At 55.0% G+C, this 20,625-nt stretch overlaps 5 protein-coding genes across 8 annotated transcripts in view; 3 read left to right on the top strand and 2 right to left on the bottom strand.

Moving 5' to 3' along the window:
• The window catches only part of TAOK3 (TAO kinase 3), a 94,838-nt gene extending 92,230 nt beyond the window's left edge, over positions 1-2,608 (top strand). Inside the window, exons 11-13 of one of the 3 annotated variants that reach the window (XM_049805528.1) lie at positions 78-290; positions 744-926; positions 1,071-2,608. In XM_049805528.1, coding sequence (XP_049661485.1) covers positions 78-290; positions 744-926; positions 1,071-1,232 — 558 coding nt within the window. In that variant the 3' untranslated portion in view covers positions 1,233-2,608. The remainder of the gene's footprint in view (positions 1-77; positions 291-743; positions 927-1,070) is intronic. The other 2 variants (XM_049805527.1, XM_049805526.1) reach the window with 2 other exon arrangements.
• Positions 1-20,625, bottom strand: part of SUDS3 (SDS3 homolog, SIN3A corepressor complex component) — a 253,181-nt gene that overhangs the window by 125,570 nt on the left and 106,986 nt on the right. The gene's annotated exons all lie outside the window — the stretch shown is intronic.
• On the bottom strand, positions 3,939-6,691 carry PEBP1 (phosphatidylethanolamine binding protein 1). The gene is made up of 4 exons (XM_049805555.1): positions 6,510-6,691; positions 5,997-6,106; positions 5,302-5,402; positions 3,939-4,886 (listed from the first exon to the last, which is right to left on the bottom strand). Exons 1-4 carry the CDS (start codon positions 6,642-6,644, stop codon positions 4,669-4,671), a joined length of 564 nt encoding a protein of 187 aa, XP_049661512.1. The 5' UTR covers positions 6,645-6,691; the 3' UTR covers positions 3,939-4,668.
• On the top strand, positions 7,831-17,177 carry VSIG10 (V-set and immunoglobulin domain containing 10). Of its 2 annotated transcripts, XR_007506697.1 has the most exons (9): positions 7,831-8,076; positions 8,842-9,126; positions 12,851-13,132; positions 13,985-14,278; positions 14,814-14,924; positions 15,384-15,396; positions 16,301-16,461; positions 16,624-16,784; positions 16,929-17,177. XR_007506697.1 is itself a non-coding variant. In XM_049805546.1 (8 exons), exons 1-8 carry the CDS (start codon positions 7,992-7,994, stop codon positions 16,692-16,694), a joined length of 1,302 nt encoding a protein of 433 aa, XP_049661503.1. In that variant the 5' UTR covers positions 7,831-7,991; the 3' UTR covers positions 16,695-17,177. The 2 variants fall into 2 exon arrangements, 1 of the variants encoding a protein (XP_049661503.1); XM_049805546.1 differs by having other exon boundaries at positions 16,624-17,177.
• On the top strand, positions 18,100-20,527 carry CFAP73 (cilia and flagella associated protein 73). The gene is given in 9 exon segments (XM_049805547.1): positions 18,100-18,310; positions 18,313-18,392; positions 18,718-18,801; positions 18,804-18,935; positions 19,109-19,213; positions 19,282-19,482; positions 19,610-19,831; positions 20,120-20,278; positions 20,381-20,527. Coding segments are annotated over 9 exon segments (1,341 nt in total).

Raw genomic sequence — 20,625 nt, 5'->3', positions numbered from 1 at the left:
CCTGTCCATTTGGATGTACTACAACCTTTGCATTCCCAAAGCTCTTCATGCTCCTCACATCGTTCCTTCCTTGGCAGGCTATGGAAATGCAGATCAAAAAGCAGTTCCAGGACACATGCAAAGTGCAAACTAAGCAGTACAAAGCACTGAAGAATCACCAGCTGGAAGTAACTCCAAAGAGTGAGCACAAGACAATTTTGAAGAGTCTGAAGGATGAGCAGACAAGGAAGCTCGCCATCCTGGCAGAACAGTATGAGCAGAGCATCAACGAGATGATGGCCTCACAAGCGGTAGGTGCAGCAGCTGGCACCTCCTGTCCCCGGGCAGGGGGTCTCTGACCAAGGTGCGTGGAGTTGGGGTACAGTTGGGCCATCAGTCCTTGCAGCATATTGTGTTCTTCCCGTCCTAGCTGCTGGATGGTGAGCGATGCGGCTGTGTTTTTAACAACTGTTTTAAATAACGCATCAGGTGGTACTTTCCCTCCTGTAATAAGCATCCCGCAGAACACGCATCCTTTCCCTGCTGCCCCTTGCATGCTGGGGTTTAGAATTGGATCTTCTCTGAGGCTTCTGCCTCTCTGTCAGTGGGGAAGCAGCTGTTTATGAAGCCCTTCCTGCTTTCTCATTCTGCCACCAACACCGGAGGCTCCCCGGCTTTGAGAAGGAAGAGCGGTGTGTCACTAGCGTCAGAGCAGAGAAGTTGCTAGTGGAGGCTTGAATGTTGTTTTCCCAATGATCTTACAGCTACGGCTGGATGAGGCCCAAGAAGCAGAATGCCAAGCCCTGAGACTGCAACTCCAGCAGGAGATGGAGCTGCTCAACGCATACCAGAGCAAAATTAAGATGCAGACAGAAGCACAGCATGAAAGAGAACTCCAGAAGCTGGAGCAACGGGTGTCGCTGCGCAGGGCACATCTTGAACAAAAGGTACGTTTTGGGTGGGCTGCCAGGGGGTACCCGGTTAGACGTGTCGATCTCGCCTCGGACACGGGGCTGGCACCGTGCGTCGGGAGCTGCCATACCTGGGGCAGTCATGCTCTGCTAAGGGGCTGCTGACTGTGCTTCTTTCAGATCGAAGAGGAGCTAGCCGCCCTCCAGAAGGAACGCAGCGAGAGGATAAAGTTTCTGTTGGAAAGGCAGGAGCGAGAGATTGAAACGTTTGACATGGAGAGCTTGCGAATGGGCTTTGGGAATTTGGTCACATTAGAATATCCCAAGGAGGACTATAGATGAGATTAAATTTCTTTGCCATTTAAAAACAAAAAAAGACAAAAAGCAAACAAAACAATGATAAAACTTGCAAAACCAACATTCCCCATGTTAACGGGCGTGCTCTCTCTCTTTCTGTCTCTCTTACTGACATCGTGTCGGACTAGTGCCTGTATATTCTTACTCCATCAGGGGCCCCCTTTCCCCCTGTGTCAAGTCCCGGTGCAGGACAGCTCCTGGCGGTCTTTTCCATAGTATGTCACAGTATTGATGTCTCTGTGCAATGATTAAAAATGTTTCAGTGAAAACTTTGGAGACAATTTTAATGGAAAAAAAAAAAAAGTGGATGTATGTTGCTTTTGAGCAATCACTCATTTTACCACCAATCAATGAAAGTACAAGCAAAAAAAATAATAATAATCAAAAGATATATACAAACCCAGGGGGAGAGAGACTAAATCCGCAGCCTTACCTTAACTAGCTGCTGCATAATTTTATTTTATTTTTATTTTTTTGGTATTTATTCATCAGGAATAATTAAATAATAAAAAATTTTATTAAAGATTGAGAAATTTGATACATTTTACAGAAAAAAAACTTAATCGTGATGTACATATCAGTGGTGACATATTATTACTTTTTTGGGGGTGGGGAGGGGCGGGGCGAAGATCTGGTGATTTTTAGAAGAACCATGCCAGGCGAGGCGGGGATGAGACCTCGGTCCTCGGCATATTCTTGATTGTATCATAATCATTTTCTGCTGTCGCAGAGAATGTGAATACACTTAAATGAGCCCACAGGATCCCAGTAGCACAAATTGGGCTTTGTCAAATCGTGTATTTTGTGTATAGAAGGAATTTAAGGAGAGCTTTTACTTATTTTCATATTGTATTTTAACTGTTTCTCTGATCAAAAATTTTTTTACTTCTTTCCCCCCTTCCCTCCTGCTCCCAGCCACCCCGCCCACTCTCCAGTTCAGTACTTGGAGTTCAACACTGTCTGTTAGATCATCCCCAGCCCTTTTTTTTCTTTTTTTTTTTTTTTTTGTTCCTCCCCCAAGTCCACCCCCAACCCCATGATCTTGGTCATAAATATTGCATTATTCACACTTTCAAACTGTGTATTTTCTTACAATAAAAAGATAAAAAAAAAAGGCTTTACTTCTTTTGCATGCACTTTAAAAAAAAAAAAACAAAAACAAAAAAAACAAACAAACAAAAAAAACAACAAAAAAAACCCAACAAAACAACAAAAACATTTTTCAGGTTCCAAGGAAGAGCATGAATAACTGTCAGAGCTTTTAATTATATTTGTAAATAAAAGTGTTCATCACAATGCCTCGCTGTCTCATTGTGGGAAGAGCGGCTCGTGGCCTGTCCCCGGCACAGTCTGAAGGTGGGAACAGGGGAGGTGACCACTGCACTCCCACCAGCGTACCTCTTGTGGACGCGCAAGGGGCGAGATGTCCCTCCAGCCCCGTCCATCAGCCCGGGGCTGTGCTGGCAGGGCTGGAGGAACCTCTGGGGCTTTGTTCCAAACCTGGTTTTCTTGACAGTGGAGGTTTTTAGGCTAATGGATTGTGGCTTATACTTTGTGTCCCGCTTCCAGCCCGAGGTGGATCAGCCCTTGCTGAGCCTGGTGAAGTATGGCTGTTCTCAAGCATATCTCCACCTACCTGATGCGTTTCATCTTGTGGGTCTTGGTCATTAGAGTGTCACGCTGATTTTTACAGGGCCCTGATGCAGCATGTTGAGGTTTTTGATACCCGTTTCTCTGATCACTTGGGTGCATATGTTTGAGAAAAGCAACAGTTTAAAAAAGCGGGAAGGCTTCTAATTCCATTAAGTAGAATTACATTGGCTTCCTCTTTTTTTAACCTTTTGAAGATGTCAGACTGGACCAAAAGTTCATTTTCTGCTTTAAGTGCTTAGGAGACACCACCAGGCCTCACTGCAAGCTGTTGGAGGATCAGGAAAACAACTGGGACCCTGCAGCTTGGCTGGGAAGTGGCTTCAGGTCAGTAAAGCTGGTGGTGCTTCTCACAGGAGCTGAAATCTGCAATCAGGGTTTGGTTGTGGTTGTGCAAGCTCCTGCAGCACAGCACCTGCTGGGTGGAAAGGAGGAGGCCTCCAGGGAGCACCATGCATGGGAGATCCCATGGGACAGGCACCTCTGCCAGCTACCAAACACAGGCTAAAGGTACTGGGCTCCCTCAGCCACAGGGAGGCTCGTTCCAGGGTGGATGGGCTTGTTAATGGCTGGCTCTGCCCTCCACCCCCCAGCTGGCCAAGGCACAGAACAGAGCTGTGAGCACAGGCTGCCCCATCAGCTGCAAGGAATGTCAAGGTTCTAACAGGGGACGGGAGGTTTTCAGGGGGTAAATCACCCTCCTGCTGCTGAGATGGTGGCTTCAGAAACACCCTGGAAAAAGAAGTGTCCTCTCTGAATTTCTAAAGCCAGCCTGCCAGCACTCTGTTTGCCATAAGCCTTTACTGTGAAGGCGAGCTGCACCTCAAGGCGAGTAGACTTAAGTTGGCACAAGGTAGGCTGTTGGATAGAAAGACACTGACTGCTTTGAGCTGCGTTCCTCCAGCATCAGCACTTGTTTCAGGTGGCACTGCCAGGAGGGTGGAGCTCCTGCCAGAGGGTCCAGCCTCTCTACATCAGGAGGAGGAAAGGAACCTGCTCCTGTAAGCACTGCCCACGCCCCCCAAGAAGACAACCACACCATCCAACGCGGTAAGTTTTTAATTGCACTGTGAGCAAACAGCACGTTAACATCAGGTCACAACAGAACTTGAACAAAATGACAGTGGTCTCTCAGCTTTGAGTGGCAACAGAGAACAGAAGGTAGTGCTATAAACCAGCTTCCCTGCCTCCTCCTACCAGCTACGCCTTCACTGTTTTAGTGGTTCACTTCAGTGAAATGGAGGCACTGGCCAAATACTTGAGGGTAAAAATAACAAAAACAAAACAAAAAAACCCAAAACAAAACCAAAAGAATGGTAGTTTCCCTTAGACTGCCATTTCCTCTCCTGGAAAGGGGAGGCTACACTGCCAGCACCAACCCAGAAGTGGTTCTGTACCCACACCGCTGCCACATAATACCATTTCCGTACAGTAGAAACAGAGTGACACTAATTCACAGAGGGTTTGGTTTCCCTTAAGCAGGTCAGCTTGGAGGGAGTGGCCCTTAGAGGGACACCTTGTCAGAAGCTCATCTAGCTAGCGATTACCTGTACCTACAGGAATCGGCTGAAGCCCAGCACAGGTCTGGACCACACTGACACAGAAGCAGGTTCAGGCCAGGAACAGTGACAGGGTTACAGTTCCAGCAGTCAGCACAGGAGCCATTGGGTTCAACTCACTAATCAAACAAAACTACAGCGATGTGCTTTGACCAGCTTGGTCTCCAGGGGCGCAGAGCGTGCTGCACAGTGCTTCCTCAGGGCCCCTCGCCCTACTTCCCTGACAGCTGCTCGTAGAGCTTTGGCACATAGTCATCCCACTCTGCCTGGTAGCAAGTGCCAGCCACCGGCACCCCCAACTCATACTTGCTGCGGAAAGAAGCCACCTTGAATTTCCCTCGTTTGTCACCAGAGCGATTAGAGAGGATGGGCTCGTTGCAGGTCAGCTGCTTCGGCTGCTCGTACACCAGCCACACATAGCGATGCAGCCCTGCAGGGAGGAGACAGCATTACAAGTGCCAGTCACCTGCAGTTCCCGGGTTTAAGGTTTGCTTTGAAGTGACCCCAGGAACGCAGGGAAACGGGCACCTGCATTCCCCAGGATCAGAAGGGTAAGTATGATGGAACTAAAGGAGCTTAGAGAAGATGTACTAGATAGGGTTAAATGGCTTGTGTCCTGCCATCCAACAAAGGGATGTGTCCGTGCTGGCCGTGGCTACAAGCAGCTGCAGGCAGTCCCGCATGGTCCGTTTCCGTAGTACCGAACAGCATTTGCCCAGCCATGCAGCACGCCAAGCAGGCAGCCAGTTTTCTGCAGGCCTCCCCACCCTCCCCTGCGGACCGCATTTGATCCATGCGGCACGGCTGTGCTCAGAGCGTGGGAACTGCTGCAGCCAGGTACCGACCTGTTCCCTTGGGAGGTCCGGAGCCGACGTAATCTGACAGCACAGTCCCACTCCCCACATTGTTGCCTTTCATGTTGGTCACCAAGAAGTGATGCCATTCCCTGGAAGAAGGCAAAAAACAATCAGACTGCATCACAGCCTCAGCTAAGACCCTTCATTACTCCAAGCTGCTGCTTTTCTGTCAGGCTGTCAGTCTAGGGTAACTGAAGCTAACAGCTGCCACTCCTGCTTTGCCAAACCCAAAGAGCAGCAGTCCTAGAGCAGGTACTGCCTCGTTCAGGCAGCAGAGCCTGTCAAAACCAGCTCTGTCATCCTGCCTGAGTTTCCCAGAGCCTGACCTCTAAGAGCGGGTATTCCACATGCTTCTGAGCCTGATTTGAGAAAGGTGAGCTGGTCCCAGGTTTAAGACTCCACTGCTAGCACTGACAGACCTAATTCCAACTCACACATGTGCCAAATTAGAGCAAGCAGCCAATGCTGTGCTTCTCCAAGCAACAGCAGACCTTCAACCACCCCTGGCAAAGCAGCTGCCCCTCCCCGTGCTGTCCCTGTCTCAAGGAGAGATGCAAGGGCACTGTTTCTCACTGCTGCACCTTAGGCAGAGCACATTCCTGATCTCCTTCTAAGCCTCTGCTCAGATAAGAGAGATGCTCCCTTTTCCCCAGGCGAGATAGGGAGCTGCCCACGCCCATTACCTGAACTTTGGGTCCTTCCTGCTGGGAGCATCTGGGTCTGTGAGAACCAGGGTGTAAAGCTTCTGCGGATCACAGCCATCCCACTCGATGCTGGTGGGGCGATGCTGGACCTGGAGAGACGACAGCCTTAGCCCAACCGGCCAGCCCTCCTGCCCGCACCACGCAGCCTGCGCCAGCCAGCAGCGATGCACACGGAGGCCACGCGTGACCAGCGCAGCCAGCAGCACCCGAGTGAGTTCAAGGCCGTTCAGTGCCAGCTCACGCCCAGCCCACGGGAGCCGCCGGGACCTCTCCCGCAGCACGGAGCCAGGCCTGACCGCGCCGCCCCCGTACAAAAGTCGACAGCAAAGCGGGGCACCTCTCTCTCCCCCCACCGCACCCGGCGAGGCTCCGATGGGAGCTGCCGGAGCGAAGGCGCAAGAGGCCCGGCCGCCTCCCGCCATTTTGCCGCGCCCCCCTGCGACACACACACACACCCCCCTCCCCGGGAACGCGGGGCCGAGCCCTGCTCACCTGAGTGGGCGTGAGCACCTTGCCCAGCTCGTCTATCTCCACGGAGCCATACTTGACACGCAGCGGGTGCGCCGGCTTCTGCTCCACCTCGGTGAGGCTCAGCGGCCCGCTCCACAGCCCCAGGTCCACCGGCATGGCTGCTGCTCCCCTCCGCTCCGCGCACTACGACCGCACCGCCCAATCCCCGCCCCCCTGCTCCCATTGGCGGAGGCGCCGCCACGCTCCGCTCTCATTGGCGGCGGCGCGCCGCAAGCCTTTCCCCCGCTCCAGCCGTTAGGGCGCCCCCAGGCGGGGGGGCCGCGGCCGACGGGAGAGGGGGAGCAGAAGCAGAGCGATTACCTAAAGCAGCAGCGTTGCCCCTGCTTAACGGCCTTGGCCCTGGCGTTAATTAGGTTATAATTTATGTGCCAGGGGCCAGCCCCGTGGATCTCAGTGCTCTGCTCCATGCAAGCCTTAGCCCAATGGGCGGTAGCTGCTGGAGAGCTGGCTGTGTTGTGCCTTTCCCAAGCGGTAAGGTGTCCTGGAGGGATCTGAGGATACCTGCGTGTTTTACAGCCCTTTTTGCGGGGTTACGCAGAGAAGTAATCTATGTATTACTACATACAACAAACCAGCATGGAAGTTGCTGTCTGCAGCAGTGGACAATGCAGGACCGTTGGGTCTACTTGGTATCAGTCAGCAAAAAAACCCTGTCATTGGGACAACTTCTCCTAATACATCTGCTGCAGACATGGAACAGCACACTGGTTGTGCTTTGTTACGTGAATGCCTTTAAAGAAACTGAAAGCACTAATGCCTTTCTCTTTGTTGCCTGTTTCCTTGGGACCCGTCCAGCTGTGGAGAAGCTCATCCTTTACCCTTTCCACCTGCTTCCTCCTGCCAGTCCCTCTTCGGTCTGTGGTGTGCTTCTTTCCAGCTTTGGTTTTTGCTGCTGCCTGGGTGTCTTTTTGTTTGGTTGGTTTTGCCGTTAGCCAAGAATCATACAGTTTGTGGCACTGTTCACAGTCATTTATCACTGTTCCTCCCGCTCCCGCTGCTTTTGGGGTGTCTCTAAGTGGTTGAATTATGGAAGATCCTCTGGGCAGCGGGGGGTTTGCTTACTACCTTCACTTAGTTTTGCCGTCTGGAAACACCATCCTCCTGGCGGTAAACGTTCCCGATCCTTGGACTGCACCCCAGGTCAGTGCCTGCTTGCCCGGGCAGGGAAACTGGCTTCGGGCCGCTCTGAGGGGGCTGCCCAAGATGGCGGGGGGGGGGGGGGGGCAAGATGGCGGGCGGGGTCGGGGGGGCGCCCAAGATGGCGGGCGCTCAAGATGGCGGGTCTGAGGCGGTGGGGATGGATACCCGACCCCCTTCACGGGCCCCAGCGAGCGGGCAGCGGGGCAGGACGGGCCCGCCGGCCCTCCCCTGCCCGTTCGCCGGGGCGGAGGCGAGGCAGCGCCGCCTCCCCGAGGCGGGAGGCTCTGGCGGCAGCACACAGCGATGCGGTTTCCCGGCGGGACGCCGCCGGCCCGGTTCTTCCTCGCCCTCTGCGTCTGGAGGCTGGTGCAGCGCCGGGACGCCGCAGGTAGCGGGGGCTGAGGGGAGGGAAGCGGCCACCGTGTGTGGGCGACTGTTAGAGCCGTACCTCAGTCCGCCGTGCTCCTGAGGGGAGCTCCCCAGTGGGCCCTAACGCCGATTTTTTTTTTTTTTTAAAGTAATTTTTTTTGTGTGTTGAAAGTAACACGTTCCCCTTTGAAAACAAGCAGGGCAGAGGCTGAGGGGGCTGGTAGAAGCGGGGACTCCTGCGGACCCTCGAGCTGGCTGTAGGGTCCAGGTGCCATTTGGCAGGAAGGGGAAAGTAGGAAAAAGGCGAAAGGGGGATATCGACAGTTGTGTCATCTTCCTCGACGGCTGCCGATACCCAGGCGGTTTTGGTCTCTTTTTTCGGTACCGTGCGCCCTCCTGAGCGGTGTGGGGATGGGGCTACTGGGGCAAGTGGTCCAGCAAAACGTTGGCTGAGCGTGGGCGTTGCAGTGACCCCACGTCGTTAGTGCTCTAACACCGCTCTCCTCTGGCTCCTTCAGGTCACTTGTTTGTTGCCCTCCTCTCTCGGGCAGAAATAGCCTGTCCTTGCTTTCTTCTTGAGCCTTTTAAGCTGCGTTCCTCTTCCTGATTGCGCGCCGACACTCAAACGTTTTTAGTCGCCAAATGCATCTCGGAGATCCTTTGACAGTAGCCCACTAACAAGGACCCCAGAGGGTTGATATATATCAGATGTCTGGGTCTTTGCTGACAGAAGAGGGCTTTGCCGGTTCCCTACATCCCTAACACTGTCTGTTCTGTTTTGCAGGAACAGAAGAAGTGGTCTTTGGGAAGGTTGGAGGAAGCATCCTCCTTTTATGCCGAAATGTCTCCAAAGAAGCAACCGAGGTGGTCTGGTTTCAAGGGGATCCACACTCTTTCCCCCCACTCTTCTCCTCAAGGGTCACCTTCCCCCCGGACGTCCGTTTCTCCCTGGTTGACAACAGCTCTCTGCGCATCACGGAGCTGCGTGTGCAGGACGAAGGCAACTACACTTGCAAGGAAGTGCTGAACAAGACGGACCATGAGCACAGGGTCCGGCTCCTGGTAGCCAGTAAGTCTGTCCCGCATCCGTGAATTTCCTCCCCTCAGTCTCACAAGTCCCCAGATTCATCTGGCACTGGTGGAAAAGTAATGTAAAAAACAGCAAGGTGGTCTTATGATGCAAAATCTGTGAGCAGGCTGATACTACTTAATTACACATTCACTCACGAGCACCAAGACGTGTCTAAATGGTCTGTCAAGGATCGGTTGTTTGCGATGCAGAGGATGAAATGCCAGCTGTCAAGTCCTCACTATGTCTCTTCAAATCCTTCTTCACTGGTGATGATAAACTAGTTTTTGGTCAGATCTTTCATATCCTGTAGCTGTTCCAGGGTGGCCCTTTGCCTCAGCATCTGGCTGACTTGAGCCTTCATAAATCTTAGGGTGGGGGCTGCTGCCTGCTCTCTTTTTTTTTCCCTTGATTGAAATACATGTTTGAAATAGATGTGCTGTGCCATTCCTTGTTGCCGTCTTGGTGAGAGGATGGAGGGTCCTCAGCTGACGAGTTGTCTGTGCCAAGTCTTACTGTGCAGCCTTCCAGTTTAATGGAAACGCCACATTCCTCAAATTTACTGCTAGGAGCACTGTCCTGGGAGCATGCCTGTCATTACCAGCACAGGCTATTCTTTCAGCCTTTTTGTCCTGTTGTGTCTTTCAGTGCTCTCTCCCATTTCCATCCCTATTTCATTTATTCATTCTCTTAGAAATCTTCACAGCACAGGTGGAACATCGGGCTGGAGAGCACTCAAGTCGCTTGCTTTACACACCACTGCCGCAGGTCCTTCCTGCTTCTGCCGGGGAACCGTTATCTTGCCCAGATGCCTCATCTGTTTTGTGGGAGCAGCCACCTCCAGATTAGCAGGGACTGCAGGTCCTATGGCTGGTACCGCTCTTGGCCCCTTCACCAAGTCGAATCAGATGTGATGTAGGCTCTGGCCCCTCACACCTAGGCTGTGACCTGCTGTCCTTTATGCCAGCCAAACCCATGTTTATAGGATTGAGAAGAGGGAAAGGCTGCTGCCAGTTTGCCTATTTCAGTGACACTCTGGTCTGTTGGCCCCTTCCTTTCCTGCTGGTCTTTCTGTCAACACCTACCATGCATGAGACCTGTTTTCTGTTTGCATTCAGGGTGTTCCTTCCTCCTAGGTGTTTGGTGAAGGGTTCGTGCTGTTGTACCTGTTTTGTGCAGATTAAATCTCTGTAAGGTCACACAAGTAAAAATTCCCTTCCTGAGGCAAGGAACCTGTAGATGGGGTTTGGAGGGTCAAGGAGAGCTGGAGTGAAGGAATCGAACCCCAGGCTGCTTCAGAGAATATATATGTAGACGCAGGGCTTAGGAGGGGGGAGACCTAAATCTGAAGCATTGGTGTGAAACACTCGTGAGCAAAAGATATCTATGGCATGCCAAGTGTTGGTGCTGCACTCTGAACTTCATTTATTAGCATGGAAATAATGTGTCAATTAATTTCCAAAGGTTACAAAGGTGATATGGGACAGTGCCGTGCCCTTAAAATAGGTGAGAGAGGTACTTCTGGTGGTGCTTTAGATCAGCAGAAGAAGCATCAGCAAAGGCCAGAACCTGAAGCTTCTCAACCTCAGACTAGAAGCGCAGGCCCTGATTTTTCACACTTCACTGTTACTGGACCAGCTTAGCCCAGACTGAACCTCTCAGACACAGACTTGGCACCGCTGTAAAAGAGCCACCCAGGATCTGTGGGCTTCATGTGGGAGTTACCAATTGACAGTCTTCAACCCACCTCGTGGCTTGTACCAAAAAGTTCTCTTTGCTTAAAACTGCATTTTAAAAAAAACATAAGCAGTAGAGTAAACATTCTAGCAACATAACAAAGGTGCAGCCCGGCCTTGAGCTGCTGTTCTGTGTTTGGTTTGGATAGGAAGCACATGGTATGAAGAAGCGTGCAATTGCACACCTCCAAGTGATTTCTTGGTATGTTTGTCTGCAATTTGATAAAAGCTGCTGTTGGCTCTTCTGTGGGCATGAGGTCCTTTTTGCTGGTGTTTTGTGAGTCTTTTTTTTGGTTGGGGGGGATTGGAAGTTTTTAGGGTCTTGGTGTGTTAACATTTTGGAAAGAGATCTCTGTTAGCATTTGGACGGAAGAGTAGAGTTGTACTGGGAGAGCCTGGGAGTTCAGGGTGTAAAGCTGATGGCTTCAGGAGGCAGGTTCCTGGAACCAGCACAAAAAGTGCAGCTCTCTGGCTGGATGTCCTGGAAGGGTTGCGTCTGCCTCTTGACATGGGGCAGTTTCTGGTGATTCAGGCTGACAGGTTGCTTTTATTAACCACAGCCAGGTTTTGGGATTGGTTGTGAGACCTTCCCAGAGCTGGGACAGAGGAAGTGTTATAGAGAACTTTCTTGCCAGAGCTGGATGGTTTCAAAGATCATACGAGATGCGTGCATATAATTCCTGGAAAGCCAAGCCCCAAGAAACTATGTTCTTGTCGCACACCTGGAGTTTTGCCGTCATTTTTTTTTAAACTCATGTCATTTGAAAGTCACTTGAATAAATGCTCTGCAAAATAAACATCAGGCTATCCCTCTGACACCTCTTGTGTGGGGCTTGCTTTGGCAGCATCTGATCTCCTGGTGGGGTCTTGTTCAGTTTTGCATTAGGCAAGCCAGCCACAAGGGTACAGTGTGTTAATTCTGCCTGGATCGGACTCCAGAATCCCTATGGCTGTTAGGCAAACACGTGTGTCTATCTGTGCACGGGTGTGTGTGTGAAGCCAGCTGATGGGAGAGAGGCAGGAACTCATACGGCATCATACTGCATGAAACGTGAGACCCACTCTGCCCAAAGAGATTGCTCTTGGGTTTCTATTGACTTCTGACCCATTCCTGCTATCGTGTAGTTGTTTCTGTATTTAAGTAACAAACATAGTTGTGGCGGTTACCAAGTGATCAGCCCTGGCAGGAGGCCAGTAGTGACTTACCCTACCTATGTTCTTTGCTGGAGTTTGTCCCCCATGCTGAGGTGTGGTGCAGACACAGACCGTGGTGTGTGGTTGAGTGATACTGTCTGGCCCCGTGGAGCAGGATTGGTTTGGCTTCAGTGGCACGTGTCTGTGGCCCTGACGCTGCGAGCTGGAGTCACCCAGATTCCCTGTGGAGAGAGAATCTTGTGTGCTGGGAACAGCCTCCTCCTCCAATGACGTGCTGGGCTTGCTGGGGAAGTGCTCCAGCTTTGAGCTGGTGGCTCTGAGAAGCTGGTTACTTGTCCCTTGGCAAGAGCCCTCATGCTTTCCGTGTTCCCTTGGGAAATCCGAGCGCTTGTATCAGCAACATGGAGAGGCAGAGCCTTGTTCTTAAGTAGTGTGAATCAGTGTCACCCCCTTGCATCTGAGGCATGAGGACCTGTACTGTGATGAATTGCCAAGGGCAGCATGGAGATTTTGTTCTCCTGCTGTGTTTTTAGGTGCTTACCTTCTCTCCATTGGATAAAGCTGGGGCAATAATTTTTTTCCTCCCGGTGCATTAGCCCCTCAAGGCTTGGCTGTGGTTGCTGTTACGGCTTTTGGTCCATGTTGACTGTCATTCAGAGTTGTGCTCCCCTGAGGCTGTGGGACACAGGTCAGGGAGCAAGATAGGCAGGGGAAGCAGGAAGAGTTTTAAGGGGAATGATGGCAAAAACAAGCACTTCTGGGGGTTCCAGCCCTGAGGTACCGAAAGCTGTGACTTGGAAATGTTTCTAACTATGTGCTGTTCTTGCTGATAGATCCACCGCATTCAACCCCAAAGTGCTGGGCTGAGACTTCCTCGTCGGGGCTGATGCTGCAGCTGTTTTGCAGCTGGCCTGGGGGATACCCTCACCCCACCCTGCACTGGAGAGAAGAGGGGCACGATCTGGAGAACTCAAGCTGGGTCATCAGCTCCACGAGCTCCTCGGACACCCACGTGGAAACGCTGAACAGCTCCCACCTCTCCCACCGCAAAGTGTTCAAGTGTGTCGGGAGCCATGTCGTCAAGCAGGAGCAGCCTGCATGCACTGTGGAGATAAGTGAGTTGACTTGCCTACCTTATTAACTATTAACGAGCCTGCTAATGGTGGGGCAGACAGGCACTCCACTCATTCTCTGCCCTCTAAAGCCCTAAGGCAGTGATCAGGCAAGCCAGGCTTGCAGGGGGCGGCACTTGCCGCAGGGGGCAATCCTAATGAGGCAGTGTGGCAGGGCTTGGCTTGTGCAAAGGTGACTGCACAAGGCACAGAAGTCCTGCAGCTGAGATCCATCATGGCACAGTCGCAGGTGAGTTAGTTGTGTTTTGGGTACATCTTCAGGGGCTGACGAATCTCCCTGCATCAAGCTTTTCACCTGTGCAAGCACTCGTGCCTGTGTGAAAGTAAGAGGTGGTTTTAGTGCCTTGCTCATCTTGAGATTAAATTTGGCCAGGCTGGGTTTATAGCAGAAGGGTTGTGCCTGCCCGCAGGCCCCCTTCAAGCAACTAAGGGGTCTGACTAAAGTGGCTGGCTTTTGAAAACCTGAGCTGTATTTATTCTCCAAGGGTTGTGAGCTCTGCTGCTCCCAAGGAAAATTCCTGGGCTGCCTTTCTCCTCTCTGCCGTCTTCCCACTGACTACCCTCTGACTGTTCCTCCCTGGGGATATAAAGACAGGTGTCAAAAAAGGGACTGAGCAACGTGAAAGTTGCTCGGATTGCTCCTTGGAAGGCTGCTGAAGTCTTGTGAGTGAGCTGAATGCCAAACCCATAGCGCTCAAGTCCCACACTCCTGTCTGACTTCCTTCTGTTAATGATTATTAATCAGTCAGATGGCTGATTGCTTGTTATGTTAAACTCCTCCATTCCCTCCTTGACTCTTTTCTTTTTCTTTTTTTTTCCTCTTGGGCTGTTCAGAAATCCCTTCACTGGAGTCGGAGCCCCCAAAGACCTGCTTTGTGGGTGACAACGTGACCCTGACCTGCCGTGTGACTGAGAGCACCCCGGCAGCGAGGCTCACCTGGCTGCGGGGCATCACCCAGCCAGAGGTGGAGATCCAATCCGGAGGGAGGTACCTCATCGCCCAGGAGGGCAACGTGTCCCAGCTCACCATCCGGAACTGCTCCCAGGGCACTGACGGGGGTTGTTACGTCTGCAAGGCACAGAACCCCGTGGGACTGAGGGAGTTGTTCGTCTGCCTGACAGTGAAGCGTGAGTGGGGCTGCCTGGGGTTGCTGCAGCAGGGATTGAGGAGGAGTCAGGGACACAGCCATTTGGGGTAATTGGCGAGCCCCCAAGGGGCTCCATTTGCCACCAAGAGCCCTCTTACCCTGTTGATGCGTTCCATACTCTTGCGGCAAGTGTAGATGCAGGACTGGCTCCCTCCATCTCAGGTTGAAAAGGCCTGATTCCCCTGTCCTCAGTGTAATGGGCCTGAGAGAGGAGCATCCTTGGTCCCTCCTGGGGGTTGTGAGTGCAGAGGTGCACCTCCGAGGGCCAAGCTGCTCACGGTGCAATGGGCAGGGGTTGATTTCCTTTCACTTAAATGCACATGGGCACAAAAACAGGGGCCTTAGTGTGGTGCTTTCTATATCAATGAAGCAGGAATGCTGAAACTCTCACCCCTTTTGCTGGTGGGACTGTTGCAGTGATGGGAAATGGGACCTGAGACAGCACCAGGCACTGAGATTTCCTCATCCATCCATGTCTCGTTGACAAGCTGGCCTCCTGTGTCTCCTCTCCACAGAGCCGGTGAACATCGTCGGGGTCGTGGGTGCAGTGGTGGTCCTGTCCCTGCTGGCTATTCTCACCGTCACCGGGATCGTCTTGTACTACAATCCCCTCTTGTGCCTGAGAGGTAGGAGCTCTCCTCTGCACAAGACAGGGAGGAGGTTACTCCTTCCTGGGGTGGCCTGGTTTTATCCCTAACCACCTAGACCCTTCTGGTGTGCTGTGACAATCACCCCAGCCCTTGGGCCTCATCCTGCTCCTGGTCAAAACTCTGGAGGCAGATGGGTTGGAAACGCAAGGCCATTCCCCAGCTGAGTGCTTCAGGCACCTTCCCCTCGTCTTCTCTGGGGAGCTGTGCTGTGCTGGGCCTTCTCCCTTTTCCTTGTGACCTCTTTGGTGTTCTCGTTGTATGTACGTGGGCCGGTCAGCTTTGCATCCATGCCTCTATGTGTGGCTGCTGGAGACCGTCGTACTGCAGGCAGGATTGGCAGGGGTGGTACAGTAAAACCAGCAGCGTGCTGCCCAAGGGACTGCTCTGGGGCCGGTTTCTAACGCTGTCTTTTCCCTTCCCTTCTCTCCCATTCAGGTGCTGCATTCAGGTGAGTGTTGATTTTCCTCAGCCCAGTCCCGCGTGGCCTTGCTAGCCCGCCTCCTGACAGAAGTGATCTCCCTGTAGGGTAGGGAATCCACCTCTGAGGCAGGAGCCATCCCCAGAGCAAAGCTGTTCCTACGTGGGAGCTGTGCTTCCCACGGGAAGGGGATGGATGGTGGGGCTGGGTGAGACTCGGCGTGGGTGTGGAAGCAGGAGGATGGGGGGAGAGGAGAGCACTTGGCATCGGAGCAGGAGTGGTGTCGCTTTGGGATGCGCAGGGGTGGTGCTGGCAAGGCGCCCGTTAGTGTGGGAGAGCTGCTCCTTGGTGCAGGTGAGCCTGAAGACTTAGAGTAAATGGAAACGGTGATCTTCTGCCGCTCTGTGTGGGTGTTTGCCCATGTCCTTCCTCTCTCGGGGGGGATGTCTGATAACTGCACGTGAACAAGTGGCTTCTTGGGGTTCAGGTGCACTGGCTTTCTTCTCTGCTTCCTGCTCACACCCCTCCTGGCCCCGCTCCCTTCCCTTGCCCCTCTTGGTTCTGTTCCCAAAGCTGTGGTGCTGCAGCGTGGGAAGGCTCTTTTCTGAATGCCTTCATATCCCCATGTGTCCAGGAGGGGAAAATAACTCCACTTGGGAGGGGCTCGTGCAGTTTAGTACATTAGAATATTAGTGGTTGAGGACTTTGGAAGATGAATGGGAAGTAGCGCAGAATGCCAGTGGTGGTGTTGCTGCCAGCAGGGTCTGAAACCAGCTGTTCTTTGAACGTAGTGCAGGATTGGGAGAATCCATCAGAATTCGTCATTTTGGAGTAGAGGGTTCTCAAAGCCAGGGGAGGCACAGGCTGGAGGGAGGGGTCAGGACAGGCCATCCTCAGCCTTTCAGCCCACCTCCGCTTGCTCTGCTGTTCACAGGAATCAGGACTCGGGTGATATCTTAGTGCTGGTGGACTCAGAAGATGACGAGGAGGGGAAGGGGGAAGAAGAGACCATGAGCAGTTCCACCAAGCACGAGGCGATGGCGCTGGTCAATGGGAACAGCGTCCAGACTGCTTACCTCAACTGCCTTACGGAAGGTGAGCCCTGGTGCCTGCCTGACGGACGAGTTTTGGGGCTGGAGCTGCCTGCTCTCGTGCTAAGCTGTGGGTCGTCCAGGAGAAGCTGCCAGGGAAGGAGGAATTCCTGTTGTCTGGCTTGTTGGCTCTTGCTGAGATGCTGCTGCTCTGTGCCCCGTGTAGGTGACGATGGCGAGCAGCACGGCGGGGACTCTCCACAGGAGACAAGGGGAGAAGAGACACGAGGCTCATAGTTTCCATCCCTTCTTGTGGAAACGGCCAGAACTCCAGCTGGATGCCCAGTGTCAAGCACATCCTCATTGCCGCGTGGCTGAGAGCAGGCTGTTAGTGTCCTGCAGCAGGCTGGTTCAGTCGGAGCGTCCCCGCTTCCCTCTCCACTCACCCCTTCCCCAGCTTTCATTCTGTCCCTCCCCAGCCTCATTTCTCCATTTCTTTTCCCCCTCTCTTCATGTTCCTCTCTGTCTCAGGTGTCCTTTTTAACAAGGGGGCACCCAGCACAGGCGGAGCTCCGGGAAGTGGGTCCCAGTAGCCTGCTCCTCTTGATGCTTGTGATGGACTCCAGTACTGGTACGGGATTCTGGCTCAGTCGCCATGAGCAGTGCTGGGGTTGCAGGGAGTGTGATGGAGAAAGTCGCTGTGGGGCCATTTTGGTCCCAGCATAACAGAAGAAACAACTGGTGCGTGGGCAGGACATGGGTGGGTGATGCTGACTCTAGGGAGGCTTAATTGTTTTGGTTTGGGTTTGTTTGGTTTTTTATAAATATTTTTTCCCCAAGTCCTTCTGCAGTGTTGCTCCATATCTAATTTGGGAGTTAACCTGTACCTTGTGGTGTGGTTTTGAGGGGGATCCCTGGCCGTGTGGAAAGCATGGAGGGAATTTACACAGGGAGGGGATGAGGGGAGCAGGATCTGCAGGGAGGGGATCACGGCCCCTGTGCAGGGGAACCGTAGGGTGGATAACAGAGGGGCCAGAGCGTGCAGGAGGGCATGGAGGGACAGGTCAAGTCTGAGCGCCCTGCGAGGGTAAAGGGAGGGATTGAAAAGGCACACGGAGAGGAGCTGTGTGTTCAGAGGAGAGCGGGGGGGATCGGAGGGTGAGGGAGGGGATCGACAGGTATGGATGGGAATGGCCAAACAGAGCAGGATGGGGTCAGGGTGGAACAGAGGTCAGAGGGGGGTGGAGGGCTCCGAGCGTGCTGGAGGGAAACAGGAATAACCTGTGTAAAGTGGGGAGTGAATGAGTGCATAGAGGGCGATGGAGAAGTGAGCGCACAAGGGATCTGAGTGCGTGGAGGGTAATGAGGGGAGGTGAGCATGCACGCAGGGGGAGCAAAGGGGACCTGAGAGCATGTGGAGGGGAAAGGAGGCACTCCTGGGGCACGCAGAGTGGAGCAGCTTCTGCACTGTGGGTGAAGCCGTGGGGTCTGAGCCCTCCCTGGGACGTGGGTGAGAACAGTGCGAGATGGAGGAGAGCTGAGGGAGTACAGGGCGGGGGGGGACCCGAGCACTTGGGGGGGCAGGGGTTGGGGTCCGGTTGTGCGCGGTGGTCTCCGAAGGGGTGTGGAGCCTGAACGGAGGTTTCTGAGGGGCTGGAGTGGGGTCTGAGGGCTTGGGGGGGACCGGAGCGCCGGTGGGAGGATGGAGTGTGGTTAGAGGGCTGCGAGTGGGACCGACCTGCGAGCTGGCCCCCGAGGAGCCTCAGCGCAGTCCCCGTGCCCAGCACCACGCCATCACGGGCGATGCTCGGAGCCATGCCGGGAAAATCCCAGGGAGCTGTGGGAGCCTCCGGCTGCCCCTGGCAACAGTGTTGTGCTGCCGCCATCTCGGCCGCCCCACGTCCCGGCCTCTCGGCAAGCAGGAGGCACCGGCAAGATGGCCTTCGACCTGGAGGAGTATTTGCGGACGGTTTTCCGGGACAAGCTCCGGCTGCTGTGAGTGAGATCCCCCACCCCGTCCTCCCCGCGGGACTGGCAGACGCCTGCCTGGCTCCCACGGCAGGTGTTGCTGGCTGGAGGCGAGCAAAGGCTCGGCAACGAGGCCAACACGTCCTCCGTCCCCGGTGGTCTGTCGGTTTATATGTTCCCGTCGCTGGGTCCCCAGGGTGGGTGTCACTGGGTGGGTGCTGAGGTTGCGCCGTGACTTCTCTTTCCCTGGGATGCTACAGTGGCGCTGGGGGTCTCTGAGCAGAGGGAGGCTGAGGAGGAAGGGTGGGTGAAGGGAGAGCGGGCCAAGCCCCCCCATGCTGAGCCCCAGCAGACAGTGGTGGTCCCTGGGGGTCCCCGGCCATGCCACAGTGATGGGTGCCCCTGCCCGGGTTCTCCCCCCGCCCCGACCCCAGCCACGATGAACTCCACGCAACCTGCGGCAGGACGGTGCCGACGCAGGATGGTGCCACGCTGCTGCCTTCCACGCGCTTGCTGCTGAAACGGCGGGAGGTGGCGGAGGTGGAGCGGGAGCTGCAGAGCCAGCGGGAGGTAAGGGGGGGACCCCCCAGCCCCTCCGTGTGCCCCCTCCCTGGGGGCTTGCAGAGTGCCATGGGAGATGAGGAGCTGGTGGGCACGTCCCCAGCCGTTCAAGCGCCGGCACCCGTCCCCAACTCGGGTGCGCCGACATGGGACAACGCTCCCAGCGCTCTGCGGTCCCGCAGGAATTTCGGCAGAGGATGGAGTGCCTGGCACAGCGCCGGCAGCAGCTGAGCCGGAGGAAAGAGGAGTTCCGGGATGTCGTCCTCAAATTCGACGCCTTCATCAAGGTGCCAAGGCGGGGACCCGGGACCGGACCGGCCGTCGGGGCCCCTCTGACTCCGTCCCCATGCCGCAGGCTTCAGCGGCGAGGCGGGAGCGGGCGCTGCGGCGGGCAGACGAGGAGCGGGCACAGGCAGCGGGGCAGGGTGCCGAGGTCGCCCGCCTGCGCCGGGAGCTTGAGGGGCTGCTGCGGCACAGGGAGCGCCTGGCCCGGCGCCTGCGGAGCCTCCGCGGCTTCGGTGACTACCTGCGGAGCGTGCTGGCCGGGATGGGGCAGGTGAGCGCGCAGGTCCCCATCCTGCGGTGCCACGTCCATGTCCCCAAGTCCCCCTTTTTTTTTTGGGGGGGGAGGGTGGTCAGCCCCATCCAGGGCAGCACCTTCTCAACCCCCTCCTGTTGTCCAGTTCCAGGATATCCCAGCCATGCTGGCCCATTTTGGGGCGCTGGCGGGGGCACGGGCAGCCCTGGCACAACAGGCAGAAGCCGGGCAGGAGCAGCTGGCCCAGGGCTGGGCACGGCTCCAGCGGTACCGCGAGGAAACCGGCAGCAAGCTCCTGTGCACCAAGGATGAGCTGACCCAGCTCCATGCACGCCTGGAGGCCATCCGCTATGACGTGCTTCAAGGGGTAAGGGGGACGGACGGACGTGGGGGTCCCCCTTCAGGGAAAGGGGCAGCAGTGTGGACCCCAAGCGTGCTGCAGAGGGGAGATGCCCAAAATAGTGGTGGTGGGAAGCTGGGTTGGAGGTCCCCATGTGCCTGGAGAAAGCATCATCAGGAACTCTGCATGGGGGGGATACACAGCCAGGACTCCTAGGTCCCCCTCTCCCAGCAGGGGGGGGGGGGGGGGTGCAGGGGATGTGGGGCAGTGGCTGGGGTGGGGGGGCCCAGGGCTCTCTGTCGCTCTGTCCCTCAGGAGTCCCACTGGGCCCACGTCCAGAGCACAGCCACCCAGAAGACCCTGCTGCTGGGGCAGATCAAGTTGGCAGTGCTGAACCTCTTCCAGCTCGCCACCGCACGGCTCGAGGTCCCCACGGACGTGGCCCTGGAGGACACCGAGGCCCAGCTGGACATGGTCAGTGCAGCCCTTTCCCCTGGGCAGAGAGGCTGGGACGGACACGGGGACATTCGTTCACGTCCCCGGATGGCCACGGCACCGAGGTCCCTGTCTCCGCAGGTGCTGCTCTGCATGCAGGACCTGGCTGCCATCTCTGCTGAGCTGCGCCCCAGGCAGCAGGGGCCGTGTCCCCCACGCTTGCCCATTGCCACCAGCATAAGCCCTCTGCACCATGGAGGTGCCAGGGTGCCTCCGAGCCAGGAATAGCCCCTGGGGACAATCCCCCCCAGCTCCCAGGGCTGCCAGGGCCAGCGTGGAGACACAGGACCCCCAGCACCTCCCTGGGGATGGAGGTCGCTCCCCGA

Source organism: Accipiter gentilis, chromosome 7 (assembly GCF_929443795.1).
Source record: "Accipiter gentilis chromosome 7, bAccGen1.1, whole genome shotgun sequence".
Lineage (NCBI taxonomy): Eukaryota > Metazoa > Chordata > Aves > Accipitriformes > Accipitridae > Astur > Astur gentilis.
This window is presented reverse-complemented; position numbering and strand designations above follow the sequence as displayed.

What these genes read in the sequence shown, in the direction of transcription:
- PEBP1 (XM_049805555.1), bottom strand. Translation starts at nt 6,644, where the DNA reads ATGCCGGTGGACCTGGGGCTGTGGAGCGGGCCGCTGAGCCTCACCGAG. An exon ending in AGGTGCTCACGCCCACTCAG is followed by an intron (nt 6,107 to 6,509) that starts GTGAGCAGGGCT and finishes TCGTCTCTCCAG; the next exon opens with GTCCAGCATCGCCCCACCAG. An exon ending in AGGAAGGACCCAAAGTTCAG is followed by an intron (nt 5,403 to 5,996) that starts GTAATGGGCGTG and finishes GCCTTCTTCCAG; the next exon opens with GGAATGGCATCACTTCTTGG.
- VSIG10 (XM_049805546.1), top strand. Translation starts at nt 7,992, where the DNA reads ATGCGGTTTCCCGGCGGGACGCCGCCGGCCCGGTTCTTCCTCGCCCTC. An exon ending in CGTCTGCCTGACAGTGAAGC is followed by an intron (nt 14,279 to 14,813) that starts GTGAGTGGGGCT and finishes TCCTCTCCACAG; the next exon opens with AGCCGGTGAACATCGTCGGG. An exon ending in CCTCAACTGCCTTACGGAAG is followed by an intron (nt 16,462 to 16,623) that starts GTGAGCCCTGGT and finishes TGCCCCGTGTAG; the next exon opens with GTGACGATGGCGAGCAGCAC.